We start from the raw sequence: 14421 nt of genomic DNA, 5'->3' as shown, positions 1-14421 counted from the left end.
AGTGAAGGTCATCTGAATTTAGACAGGCCAGTCTGCCAGGGTGGTTTATTTTGCTGTTGCTGATCTTATATGCTCTTGCTTTTATCGTTGGCTTTGTGGCTTGATTTGCTTTTATATTGTTTTAATATAATTGTAGCCAGCTTGGGTACGTAGGGCATTATGAGGGATGTAAAGTGGTCAAAACACATCACATACATTATAGCAAAATCCTCACAGGAGCCTGTTCAGCCTAACACTGCAGTTGCTCATGTCTGCAATCCTTTGCTCACTTTCTTGGAAGCCCCACTGAACATAAGGGGTCTGACCTTTGTGTGCACAAGAATAGGATTGCATGTGTGTTCACAGCAGAGGAGAGATTTGAATAAGGCACTTCTCTGCTCACAACTCAAGCAATTTATATACTGCTCAATTACTATCTTCTCTAGGTGGTATACAGATAACACACAATAAAGATAAAAATCAGTGAAAACTATTAACATCAGAATTCAGTTAAAGTGCCTGCTGGAATAAAAGGCTTCAGTAGGCATTAGATGTTCAAAAAGGGAAGGGGCCTATTTGTCGCAGCTGGAATGGAGTTCCATAAAAGTAGACCCACATGAATGCACAGCTGCTGGTGGATATAAGCCAGGCTTCCTCAACCTCAGCCCTCCAGATGTTTTTGGCCTACAACTCCCATAATCCCTAGCTAGCAGGACCAGTGGTGTAGTCTCAAAATGGGAATTGTAGTCTCAAAACATCTGGAGGGCCGAGGTTGAGGAAGCCTGATATAAGCCATGGGTAGGCAGACTAAGGCCCGGCAGGCCAGATCCGGCCCAATTGCCTTCTAATCCAGCCCGTGGACGGTCCAGGAATCAGCGTGTTTTTACATGAGTAAAATGTGTGTTTTTCTTTAAAATGCATCTCTGGATTATTTGTGGGGCATAGGAATTCGTTCTTTTTTCCCCTTCTTCAAAATATAGTCCGGCCCCCCACAAGGTCTGAGGGACAGTGGACTGGCCCCCTACCGAAAAAGTTTGCTGACCCCTGATATAAGCCATGCGTCCTTGCCATGGGGGACCACTAACAGCGACTCCCCCGAAGTGATCAGACAGGGCTATAATGAATCAGACAGTCCTTGAGGTATCCTGCACCCAAGTTGTCAAGGGCCTTGTAAATTAACACAAGAGCCCTGAACCTGGCCTGGCATGCAGCCAGTGCAAGCTTTTGAGTGCCTCAGTTATGCGCTGGTGATATTGCCTGGTAGAGCCTCCATACTACCGTACTTTTCCATCTATAAGACACCCCCATATATAAGACGCCCCCTATTTTGGGGGACTCAAATTTAAGAAAATGGGGGGAGATGGCACACAGTTGTTGAGCCTTTTTGGGGGGGGGATTGCTAAAAATCGCTCACCCGCACACATATCAAAATCCACCTTCTGTCCGTCCCATCACCAGTAGAAGCTGTCAATCACCCGCCCAACTGCTGGAGCGTTGGCCAATCAACACCACCCATTGATGCACCAACCAATAACACACACAATAGTTGCTGACAGCCGCGGCAGCAACCAAGCAAACGTCCCTATGCACTACTCATGTATAAGATGACCCCCACTTTTTAGAATGATTTTTTAAAGGGGGGAAAAACAGTCTTATACACAGGAAGTTCAATCCTGTGCTGACACAGGAAATTCACCCCTACAACTGACAGGCAGAAAGTCACCCCGTGTTTAAATTTGTTGCTTCAGGTCCTACCCTCTGGAGCATCAGAAAAAAATGGCTCCAACATCTTTATGATAGATTGTCATCATATCACATCTGAATAATCTCTTCTATGGTGAAAAGTTGAAGGAGTTGGAGAAGTTGCTCTCCAGACTCCTCACCTTCATTTGGCTTCCTTCTCTGTACACATTCCAGATTGTTGATACCCTTCTAAAACTCCAGACACATTACTGCACATGGTATCTGACCGAAGCGGAATAGGAGACTGAAAAGAACTAGCCTGCTTGAAAGACAATAGACCTAAGAAATGATCGCTGTCCTCAAATCTGGCTCTTAAGACTTTTGACTCAGTTAGTGTTTACTGCCGCCCCATCTTCTTCCCTGTTACACTGGCAGATTTTTCTCTTCTTAAGCTCTTGCTGTTTTCACTCTACTTGTTTATGAAGTAACCCTTTGGACAAAAGGAAAAGCAAGCTTTGGACCAATAACTTGTTGATACATATATACGCGGGGAGAAAATATATAAAATATATAAAATAACCTCTGTAAAAAAGTAGCCTTTCTAAACAGTTGAGATTGTTTTGATCAGACTTTATTTTTTCTTTTAAACAAAAAGAGGTACACAAAGTGGCTTAGAGTTTATTAGCTTGATAATATTTTGGAGGTCAATTTCACAAGTACTTGCAACCAATAGAAGGGCAAACTGTAGAACAAAAGCAACTTTGAATTTCTGGTAATCCTTCTCCATGTTTAAATGGCAGTCTCCATCTCTCTTGCTTAAGTTCAAATTCTGTATTAGGTATCTGATGCAGAGTTTCTTTCTTTTTGTTGAAAGAGAAAACATTACCAGGCTTTTAAATGATAAGAAGACTATAGTAAGTATAACAAGTCATTCTGAAAGAGAGATCCATAGAAACTTTTCCTCTCCTCCTAATGGAGAGGAGTTAATGGAAGGCTTATCAAGAGTTTCCCAGCAAATTAATGAAGAAAATGAAGTGATGCTTAAAAGAAAAAGAAAAAAATCTCACTGCAACTGAGCAATACCTTTTGATGTACAGTTTGCCTTGAATTTTACAAAGTGTCAATTAAGGCAAAATGCTATGGTATGTATAGCTTTCCTGAAACGTTAGCTTTGCTTGTGCCAGATCAAATAAATTTGGTTTAATAAGAAAAGTAGTAAAAATCATGTCTATTTCCTTGCATTGATAATTTGGGATTGATGTTAACCCATTTGTCACTGTTCATTCTGTTGCCCTTCTGTAATAGCAGATACTGCTCCTTGGCCCTTATTAACATCGCTGATGCACGCCCACTGTCCATCTACAGATTCTTTCCATAAAGTTACCTGTAAAAGATCAGAATAAGAGTGTTTAGTTCTTGCCCAGGTTTTAGAATCCACTGCACTTGGCAACGTGAGTTTATTCTGAAAATTTCCCCTTGCCAATAGTTGCCAGTCATTCCATATTTGAGGCAGCACAGTATTCCCACTCCAAACAGATTCAATTAAATTCACACAAGACAAGCTAACGTTTAAATTCATGTTCTTCCAACATTGCTAAAGTCAATACAACTTAGTGAAAATATGGTTAACTGATGTCTGTTTTTAACTTTTAAAAAAGTTATTAAACTTCTAGAAAAAGTAGATCCCACCCCCACCCCCCACTGCTAGAACCTAGGAAGATATAGGCCTGGTTTAGATATGATGATCTTGGTATAATAAGCCTTATCTTAATAAATCAAGAACAAACCTTGGGTTTGTGCACTCTCCTCCTCTATTTCTCACACTGAAATGCAAGACTTGCAGCCTTTTGTTAATTTAGTTTCCCTATATATCCAAATTGGGAAGCTGGTTTATTCTCTGACTACAAATAAGGATAAAAACTGAAAAATTTGGATCTCATGAGCATAAGAACTAGTTAGATTGATACCTGCATATGGCCATGTGACTGAAAGTATAAGAATAAAATGCTTTACACTCACTTTATTATCTCCTCCAGACACTGCAAGAATATTTGCAGTAATGGACCAGCTAACGTGCCAGACTACGTCATTGAACTTGTGTAGCAATTTTGGTGACCATGAATTTCCAGAGGGATCATCACACATCCAGATAAAAACTCTGCCATCCTAGAAAAACAACAAGCAAAGCTGTAAGGACAAGGGCAAGCTCACATTCAGCACTAAATACAGCAAGGCCTCCTTATCAAGGGCATCTTATTTTCAGAACCACTCAGGCAGCATCCCAAAGGCATGTGGCTGCACCATTTAGAAGCCCGTAATTGTTGGCCCATAAAAATACTGTATACATTTCCAACAAGCAAGTTTACAGACATAGCATATTGACACAGGTCAGAGGTGAGAAACTTGTGGTATAATAATATATTGAGGGTACACTTCCCATCATTCCTGACCATTGGCCCTACTGGCAGGGGTTGGTGGGAGTTGGTGTCAAACAACATCTGGAGGGCAAAGTTCCCCATCCCTGGATAGGTTTTACATGGATTATATTGCTTCAAACTTTAAGTGTGCCATTGTACAAGTGAACATGGCAGGCTTACTTTTACTATTTTTACTATTACAGTGGATGCTTGGGTTGCAAATGTGATCCGTGCGGGAGGCACGTTCGCAACCCACAGTGCCGCGTCTGTGCACACATGGGTTGCTATTTGGCACTTCTGCACATGCGCAACTGCCGAAACCCAGAAGTAACCCATTCCGGTACTTCTGGGTTTCGGCACATCCATAACCTGAAAAAACGTAACCTGAAGCATCTGTAACTCGAGGTATGACTGTATTAAATAAATAAGTATCAATGTTAACATGCCAGCTTTCCGTATGCAGGGAGATAAGACAGACAGACAGACAGACAGACAGATAGATACAGATAGATATATTTACATGGCACATCAAATATGCATCCCCAAATCTGAAGACTATGTGGTACAGCCCAGAAAGGACTGCGCCACAATGAATTCCTGCAAGCTTGAATCAGTTACCTATTGCGGAGCTACCCAAACTAGCCTGTTGGATGTATATGCCTTGTCAGTAGTGTACAGTGGTACCTCGGGTTAAGTACTTAATTTGTTCCGGAGGTCCGTTCTTAACCTGAAACTGTTTTTAACCTGAAGCACCACTTTAGCTAATGGGGCCTCCTGCTGCTGCTGCGCCGCCGAAGCACGATTTCTGTTCTCATCCTGAAGCAACGTTCTTAATCCGAGGTACTATTTCTGGGTTAGCGGAGTCTGTAACCTGAAGCATATGTAACCTGAAGCGTATGTAACCCGAGGTACCACTGTACTGATAAATCAACAAATGCACTTTTAGATTATGAATTTTATAGATCAGTGATACATCTTTTGCTAGATGAAATAAAGTGAAACTAAAATATATGATTTTTTTAAAAAGTCAGTCAGATCCAGACTCTTTCCACTTGGTGTAGGGCCTGAGATCTAGTGGAGACTCCTGGAGGAGGAAGGATTGGTGAAGTGATTTTTGCTGATCTCCCCTTCTTCCTGAAACCCTCTGCACCACTTTCCACACTACAGTGGTACTTCGGGTTAAGAACTTAATTCGTTTTGGAGGTCTGCTCTTAAGCTGAAACTGTTCTTAACCTGAGGTACCACTTTAGCTAATGGGGCTTCCCGCTGCTGCTGCGCCGCTGCCACACGATTTCTGTTTTCATCCTGAGGTAAAGTTCTTAACCTGAGGTACTATTTCTGGGTTAGCGGAGTCTGTAACCCGAAGCATCTGTAACCCGAGGTACCACTGTACTCTGATTTGGGGGAGATACAGGGGAAGGGAAGAATTGGTGAAAACCACCTCTCTCTCTCTCTCCCCCAACCCTATCTTCCAAATAACTTTCTATTAGTCGAATTTCACTTATGGAAATTTTGGATCCAACCACAGCTTCTAAGCAGAGGGTGGTGGTCTCAGGAGCTTTCTTTGCCTATAGTGGCTAAATGTTATGTGAAAAGTAACTGTATATAATTTACTCCATTCAATCTCTACCTGTGAGCAGCTGGCAATAGTACTTGTTGGCAAGCCTATGGAGGGGGCCCAGGCTACATCTCTGACCCAGTCACTGTGAGCTTCAAGTTTTTGTTCTTCTTTCCACTGGCCATCTTCTTCTCTGGCAGGATTCGAGGGAGAAAGGTGCAAATTTAGAAAGAGCAAAACAAAACATCTTCTCGTCCTATTTCCCATGCAGAAGCTTATTATAGTGTTGCGATACTGGCTGCTAGTTATCTGGGCCCAATTTAAAGTGTTGATTTTAACCTATAATGCCTTAAATGGCTCTGGACCACAGTAACTCAAGGACTGCCTCTCTCCATATGAACCTGCTCAGACCCTGAGATCACCCCCCTGAGCCCTTTTTCATGTGCTTCCTTCCATGAGAGGTCTCGAGGGTGGCAATATGAGAACAAGCCCTTTCTACAGTGGCTCCCTGTTTGTGGAATGCTCTCCCCAGGTTTGTGCATTCATTATACACCTTTAGGCACCAGGTAAAAACGTTTTTCTTCAAGCAGGCCTTTGGCTGATTGACATCCCGTATCCTTTTAAATGTATCATGGGATTGGGGGGGGGGTTCTTGGTTTGTTTATATTTAATTACGTATTTTGTGCTCTTTATATCGTAATTTTATGTTGTGAAATGCCCTGAGATCTACAGATGACTATATAAATTTAAATAATAACAGTAATAACAATAAAAAATGCTAACCTTCCACAAAACAAGAGCAAAAACCTAAAGTTGGGACAGCCATTCTGTCAAAGCAACACTACAAATAACAGGCTGATCCTATACCCAAGATACATAAAGGAGAAGAATTTCATAAAGCCTTGTTCTGACAACCCACTTCAATGATAACGTAAGGGTTTTGCAGAACTTTCTGTTTTAAACAGCAGCTTCCCATGCCCTATTTGAAGCTGCTTGTGAATATGAAGGTAATTTTTTGTAAGTCTCTTCAGAAGACAGCTGCTGTTTGAAACTCCAGATAAAGCCATTTGGCCTCCAAGACGTGGATGTGCATGCACAGATGCACACATTGGAATGAAAGTGAGCGAGGTTAGTCAGAAATAAAGCCTTTTAAGCAATTTTAATACCTTGGAAGGAGTGTGGGTGGGGGGAGGTTGAAAAGAGGAAATACAAAGAAAGGTCCGTCATATTGGAAGACTTTAGGTAAATTTGTCAGTACAACTTACTTCCAAATCTTGATAAGGTTATCACAGCCGCCTGATGCAAAACGCTTAATGTAGTTTGGTTTTTGGCTTGATGGCGGTTCTATAAGGCTTCCTGGTACAACTGCAGGGGCCCAGCTAACAGCATTGCAGCCAATCTATGCAAGAACACAAATTTATGCAGTTTCTTTCTATTTGTAGCCAAAGCAAGCATCCAAATATTTCTTAACACAACATAATGACAGGATACTTACTGAAGTAGCATACTAAACATACCCTTTATCATGCTATTCTGAATACATTCACGTTAAACAGAGCAGTACAATTATGTCAAGAAATGAAGGTCCTGAGTCAATGTCAACTTTTTCATATTATTTGTTTGGACTTATGAAACTGCCTTTCACTGCCAGACGATCTAGACAGCTACTGCCTATTGTACTAGCACCAGCTCTCTGCTTTTTATTTTATTTTAAGGCAGACATATTTTCCAGTCCTGTTACCAGGAGTTTCTTAAATGGAAACACCAGCAACTGAACTTTGGACTGTCTTCTTCCACATATGCACTCTAACCACTGGGGTATGGGCCTTCCCATATGTAAACATATTAGCTATGTTTTTGGACATCTGACATTCCATCAAAGTGGCTTTTCGTTTTATCTTCAGTTCAGTACTACAGAGTAGCAAAACTTTCTGCAACAAACTTGTGATTATTATATATTGATTTACATGCAACTTAATGTCTAAACAGGTTTCTATGCAGTTTACAAAGAATAAAATTGTTGCACAGACATTAAAATAAACATCCATATCTGAAATACACAATAAAAGAATCCCATTAAAATTACTCACTGTATGTGCATTGCCGATTTTTTTCACGTCCCATGTTCCATCACCACTGCAGCTTAGCAGAGAGATGGCCCCATCAGAGCTGCCGCAAGCCAGGATCAATCCAAAGTCTTGTGGTGCCCAACATACGGAATTCACTGCCAGAAAACACAAAAAATGGTTGAATTATTTATAAAGGCTACTTAAAAGTTGAGGGGAATTCATGTGTACCTTGACCTGAATAGATCTGTCAGCAATGACTGAGGCAATCAGAGCAGAAGCCTAGGCTTGTTAAGTGGATTAAAAGTCTGTCACATTATGCTTAAAGCTTTTGTTTTTAGATAGCAATTAAGTTTTAGGAATTTTAGATGGTACCAAGGTAGATTTCTCTGTGACTGCACTTAAGGCAGTACATAGTTTATTGATACTAGTAATGCTTTACCAAAATTAGTATAATGTAACATCTGGAAATGGGGTTGATAGCAGACAGTTGCATTGTAATAACAGAAAAACACCACAGATGATTTTTTTAGGCTGCATTCCAGGACTAAGAGCCTTTCAAACTGGCTCACAATCAGAATGATAACAAAGTGCAATAAAATGCCATTACCATTCCAGTCGGTATGATTTTGTTTCCTAAATAAATTCTTTTACTTTCACTGTCTGTGAAGTTCGGTCTTTAACAGAGCATTACACAGAAAAGGACAACGGACATGCAACAGAAGCTCAGTAGGTTCAATTAAGGAAGACCAAACAAAGATCTAGGACCAGCATGATTGCATGAAGTCTCTAATCAATGCATGAAAATTATAACTGAAGCAACTAAGTATTGTCGTACCTTGGAAGTCGAACGGAATCTGTTCTGGAAGTCTGTTTGACTTCCAAAACATTCGAAAACCAAAGCACGGCTTCTGATTGGCTGCAGGAAGCTTCCAAAAGAATGTTTGGAAACCGGAACAGTCACTTCCGGGTTTTGATCAGGAGCCAAAACATTCAAGAACTAGGCTGTTCGACTTCCAACGTACGACTGTACTCAGCTAGCTAGCAGGAAGAACAGCCAGTACCTGAAGAATCATGCCCTGTGTATTCATGTGCCTTTTCCCAGGTACCGTTCTCCTCCTTCCAGATAATAACCTTCCTATCATAGGAACAGGAAGCCAGGATGTTTCCATACATGGGATGAGCCCAGGCGACCTGCCAAACAGGGCCTTCGTGTCTACAAAAAGCAGAAGGAATTGGGGTGGGGGGATATTAGTGCACCAAAACTTTATTATCAAGAGCATTTACAAGCCATTCATTGTCATGGAAATATTTTCAGTTATGAATACATATTACCACTAAAATATCAAAGTGATATTTTGTAGCCAGAAATTCAGTATCTTTCCATATGTTTTTATTTTTAAAATTTCAGAGTATGTACCTATTAGTACACCTTTTTAAAGGGAAATATATGGAATTTTCAGTTACAAAAATAGTCACTGTCTGGGAAACAGGGGCAAGGGATTTGCTGGAAAAATCACCCAAATTAACAACAAATTCCACAGAATTTTCTTCCTCTTTTAAAACCCCTTTCACCTAAATTCTTCTAAAATAAATATTTCAGCTCTCTAGTTCCTCAACCAAGGATAGTACTCATTATGCCCAATGCCTTTTACTACAGCTCTTGTGCTGTTCATTCTTTCACTCTTTCCTCTGCCCCACCACTATCCTGATGATTGTATGCTGAAATTTCTCTCCCCTTCCTAGAAAATTAGGAATGGGGAACATGAAGCCTGACAGTTGTGTGTAGTCCTTAGATTAATTTTGTACAGTCCTTGGTCTAATTTCATGGGGGCAGATTGAGGGGGAGATTAAAGAGACAGATCAATGGAGGGGGAGGAGAGAACCCTCTTGCATTTGAGCTGACAAGGAGTTCTGGCAAGGAGAGGAAAAATAGGGGGGGGGGGAGGCTGAAATTGGTAGAGTGATGGAAGGAGGGAGAGAAAGCCCCCTGTGGGAGTGATCTGTCCCTCCCTCTAAGCAGTGTGCTGGGCACAGTAGAACAGAGAAGGAGAGGAAAGGGGTGTCAGAAAAGGAGTTTGTGCTGGCATGCAGTCCCAATAGATACCCCCAAAGAAATGCGACCCTTGAAAGAAAAAAGGTTTTCCCTCCCTCAGACTGTGGTAACTGAAAATTGCAAAATATGTGTAAGTAATTCTGAGGCTTATTTTAGCCAATCATAACAGATACACTTTCGAAGAAGTGTTTTGTTAAACAGCTTTGAAGGAAGACATTATCAAGCAAACTGAAAATTGCGCATGTAAACAAAGCACATTAAGTTTCTACCACTCTGCCCCCAAAGCCATTAATTGTCCCCCTAAACAGAAGCTGAAAATGGGGAATTTGTCATAGGATTATGTTGTCTTTAATTGACTCACCCTCTCAAGTCAGCTATGAGAATTTGCCCTCCATTCCTTACATCAAATATTTTCACTGATCTGTCTGAGGAACAAGTTGCCAACCGCATGCCATAATAATCCATCTGAGCATCATGCTGAGAAGTAATAAAGAAGTTTTCATGATCATCTATAAATTCTGGATTGATTGATTGATTGATTAATTAATTAATACAACCGGTTTTAAAATCTCAAAAGCAACAAATCCAAATGTGTAAAATGCTGAATATCACAGTGCAGTACGATGAAAAAGTGTGATCACACAGCATTTTCCTGGAAAACCCAAATGCAGCCAATATCGTACCAGACTGAGATAGTGATAACTATCAGGCAAAACGGGGCTAGAGTCTCAAGAAGGCAGAAATTGCCCTGACCACCTCTGCTTCTACTGGGAATAAGTAAAATTTAAGGATAGAGAGTATAAAGCAGTTTAGAATTATTAGGAAGGTCATGTTAACTATATGCCACAATATTATCTGCTCTTTTGATACAACACGGCTAAGCTGCAATAATATAGAAAAGAACCTGCACCAAATAGTCAACTAAATTAATGGTAGGAGCAGGATTGGAAAGCTACTTACTACTCACTCAGAAAGTTTCCATTATTTACCCTGGATAAAGCTTGTAGCAAGATTGCCATTAACCGCTTTTCACACCAGATGTACACAACACTAAGTCCTCACTGACACAAATGGGAATTATGACAGAGCACAGTTCTGGAAGAAATTGCAATGCAGATAATGCCGATGGGTTGTGCCTTCCTTCGTTGCATTTTACCCACTCAGCCATATAGCTCCTACTGCTATAATTTTTTTATTAAAAAAAAAAGCATTTTCTGCTCATTGTCACAGTTTCCAAAAACCATAACGCATTGTATCACCCTCCTCTATATACAACAAAATGCTGGTTCTATTAAAAAGGTCACTAAGCAAGACTTTTCCTAAACATAAAATCTAAAGGGAACTTAGCCAGAGCATGCTCAATTCACGCCTCTCTCCCTGGATTCAAGCTTGCTATTTCACTTTGCCCCTACCATTCCCACCACTGCTTCCAAGCTCATCTCACAACTGAAATAGGTGGTCCCTTTAAGACAGTTGCTTAGGACAAATGTTCTGTCATTTACTTCATTCTTTTAAAATAAAGTTAATCATTACGATTTCTTTCTTTTTGGAGGGGGGATTTTTTTTTAAAAAAAGGAAATACTTACGATCATGTCCTCATGAGAAGTGTCCACTGTATTAATTACAGACACCTAGTAGGAAAATACACAGCAAGACATTTTAAAATAAATAATAGAGTCTGACCCTAGAGTTTCACTCAATGATTAAAACATGCCATCATCTTTTGCTTCACATTTTTATGTAAGGTTTGACTGCATTGTTTTAATGGGTGTCCAAAAAGTTGGAATTGATTTAACCCTCAGATGACTTTGCAGAATCCCCATGTGTACAATCACTTTCTGAACTCAACAACCTGTGGAACTTCATTGACATCATACCGAGATCAGTAGAGGGAGAATGTGACATATTAAGTTAAAACTTGCACTTCTGAAAGCTTCCTGCTGCACTGTAAATATATATACATATACATATACATATATAACAACATAAGATGAACCCTGCTAGATCAGTCTAAAGGCCTAGCTGATCCAGCTTTCAGTTCTTACAGTGGCCCGTGAGACACCTATGCTGTAATATTCCCACAAGGAGGACATGAGCACAATTGAACTTCCACCAAGATTCTCTGCAACCAATTCAGAGACAAATTGTCTCCGATACTAGAGATTAAATAACTGCCATGACTAATAAACCCTAATAGCTTTATCCACCACATATTTATAGCACTGGGCTCCATTCACCCAGCACTACCAACTTTATTTTTTCTTCTTTTTGCAGCCAGGGGTGGGGGGCAGAAAATTGGAGGGGAGGGCTGGATCAGGCCCCACACTTGTGGTAAGTCTCCTGACTTAGATTATTTAAAGGGGAACCAGGCAAAAGCATGGACAATAGATCCTTTAGCAGCTATTGAATATGGCAGTTAAATGGAACTTCCAACAAATACGTCTGTTAATGTGGGAGCAGCGGGGTGCACTAAGCACTACTGCCTTCATGTCCTGGCTGTGGGCTTCCTGTTAGAGACAAGATACCAGACCCTTTGGAGCTGACCCAGACCTTGGGTAGGCTTTGTTCTTAACAGGCACCTTATGTTTTTAAAGCGGCACAGCTACTGCGAAAGTAAACACACGCAAACAAGAAAAGCCAATCCTTCATCAACGTAAAACAGTGTTTGTGTGCGTGTATGTGTCATGCTCACTGACCCCCCTCCTATGGGAAAACAGGGGTGTAACAAGTACATGAGGGTGTCCCTGTTGGGTAATATGTGGCTTGCTCGGGAGATGGGGCTCAGCCCGGGAGTGGGCGACGGCTCTTTCCCCCGAGCCAGCCCCCCCCAATCAATAATAATAATAATAATAATAATAATAATAATAATAATAATAATAATTTATTTATACCTTGCCCATCTGGCTGGGTTTCCCCAGCCACTCTGGGCGGCTTCCAGCAAAAATATCAAAATACAATAATTCATCAAATATTAAAAGCTTCCCTGAAACCCATGTGTGGTGGGTAGCGGTGATGAGGACCCTTTGCAGGCTTGGCATCCCTTGGGAAAAGGCATACGAGGATGCCCCGTTACTAGGGGCAACCCCACGTCCAGCACCAGGGAAGCGCGTCCTCCCCACCCCCGCCCAGGGCACCCCCACCCCCTGGGCAAGCCGCGCCGGGGGCTAGGAAGGCCGGGCCCGAAGGGCTCAGCGCGGGAAGCGGGGAATGGGCGACGGCCCCTCTTTATCCCTCTCGGAGCGCCCCCTCACCATGGTGACGGCCGGGGCGGAGGGGAGTCTCCAGCTGCACCAGTCGCTCTCAGCCGCTCACAGACGTGGCAAACCGCCGCCGAGACGCGCGTCCCACGATGAAGGCCTCCCGGCCGGGGAAAAAACGATCTTCCTGCTGAGCGCGCAAAGGTTCCGCTTGCCGCTCGTTCCGCCCTCCTTTCCCATCGGCTCCTCAAGGACGGAGGCCGCTCTCTTGCCAGTCTGTTAATTCAACCACTGGCACATGCGGGCGCTGTGCTCATGGCGGGTCTTTGGAGAGCCCCGAGTTCAAATTCCACCTCAGCCCCCCCCCCATGCTGCTTCAGGTTGTTCTCGCTCAGCTCTCGTTCCAACTTTTGTAAAATTAATAATTGTTTCCTCGTGCTCTCAGGCAGCCCTTTCCCCCCACAAAGGAAATTATACTGGCATTGTCCCTCTCTCCCGCCCAACTCCCTGCGATTTCCCTACGAGGTAGGGCAAGGGTGACTTACTCGAAGTGAGCACAGTGGCTGAAAACAACATTTGAGCCTCCCCCCTATAAATACACTTCCCTGGCTCCCAAGGGCAAGCGTGACTTGCCTCATAACTGCTGCTAAGAAGCTAAAAATGGGCTATGCATTTGTATACTAGAGTGAATGTATGCAAGAGAAGCTGAAATGGCTTTCGTCTTCACAGTAGAAGATGTAGGATACAACCTCTGGGCCTGAATGAACTTATTCAAGAATGAGAAACTGAGGCAAATAGCACTGCAAGAATTCTAGGACTTTTTGGCAATAGAAAAGCTCTCAAATCTCTGGGTCTGGATGGCATCCACTGGAGATTGCTGATCTTTTTGCCAGAAAATACAGTGGTACCTCGGGTTAAGTACTTAATTCGTTCCAGAGGTCCGTTCTTAACCTGAAACTGTTCTTAACATGAAGCACCACTTTAGCTAATGGGGCCTCCTGCTGCTGCGCCGCCAGAGCCTGATTTCTGTTCTTATCCTGAAGCAAAGTTCTTAACCTGAAGCACTATTTCTGGGTTAGTTCTTAACCTGAAACTGTTCTTAACATGAAGCACCACTTTAGCTAATGGGGCCTCCTGCGGCTGCGCCGCCAGAGCCTGATTTCTGTTCTTATCCTGAAGCAAAGTTCTTAACCTGAAGCACTATTTCTGGGTTAGTGGAGTGTGTAACCTGAAGCGTATGTAACCTGAAGCGTATGTAACCTGAGGTACCACTGTATATATAAAATTTATCAGCCCCACATGTGCAGACTGGAAAGCAGAGGAATCTGAGAGATTACCAGCCAATTAGTTTAATATATGTTGTGAGAAAATTGGTGGACAGTATCGTTAAAGATGTAACTACCAAGCATAGAAGAACAAGTGCTGCAGAAGTAGAATCCGCATGGGTTCTGCAAGGGTAAGTCCT

At 42.1% G+C, this 14421-nt stretch overlaps 1 protein-coding gene across 1 annotated transcript; it reads right to left on the bottom strand.

The window, feature by feature from the left end:
* Positions 1-2277: 2277 nt before the first annotated feature.
* SEC13 (SEC13 homolog, nuclear pore and COPII coat complex component) lies at positions 2278-13156 on the bottom strand. The gene is made up of 9 exons (XM_081903172.1): positions 13011-13156; positions 11346-11390; positions 10121-10236; positions 8768-8919; positions 7728-7861; positions 6903-7036; positions 5710-5830; positions 3682-3828; positions 2278-3046 (listed from the first exon to the last, which is right to left on the bottom strand). Exons 1-9 carry the CDS (start codon positions 13011-13013, stop codon positions 2936-2938), a joined length of 963 nt encoding a protein of 320 aa, XP_081759298.1. The 5' UTR covers positions 13014-13156; the 3' UTR covers positions 2278-2935.
* Positions 13157-14421: the final 1265 nt, after the last annotated feature.

This window comes from Podarcis melisellensis (genome assembly GCF_964234715.1).
Source record: "Podarcis melisellensis genome assembly, chromosome: 2".
Classification (NCBI taxonomy): domain Eukaryota; kingdom Metazoa; phylum Chordata; class Lepidosauria; order Squamata; family Lacertidae; genus Podarcis; species Podarcis melisellensis.
Note: the sequence above shows the minus strand (reverse complement) of the source record. Positions and strands in the feature narration are given on the sequence as shown.

Coding starts and splice junctions, on each gene's coding strand:
- SEC13 (XM_081903172.1), bottom strand. Junction 7,037..7,727: donor AAATCGGCAATGCACATACA/GTGAGTAATTTT, acceptor GTTCTTGCATAG/ATTGGCTGCAATGCTGTTAG. Junction 5,831..6,902: donor AACCTTATCAAGATTTGGAA/GTAAGTTGTACT, acceptor GAATCCTGCCAG/AGAAGAAGATGGCCAGTGGA.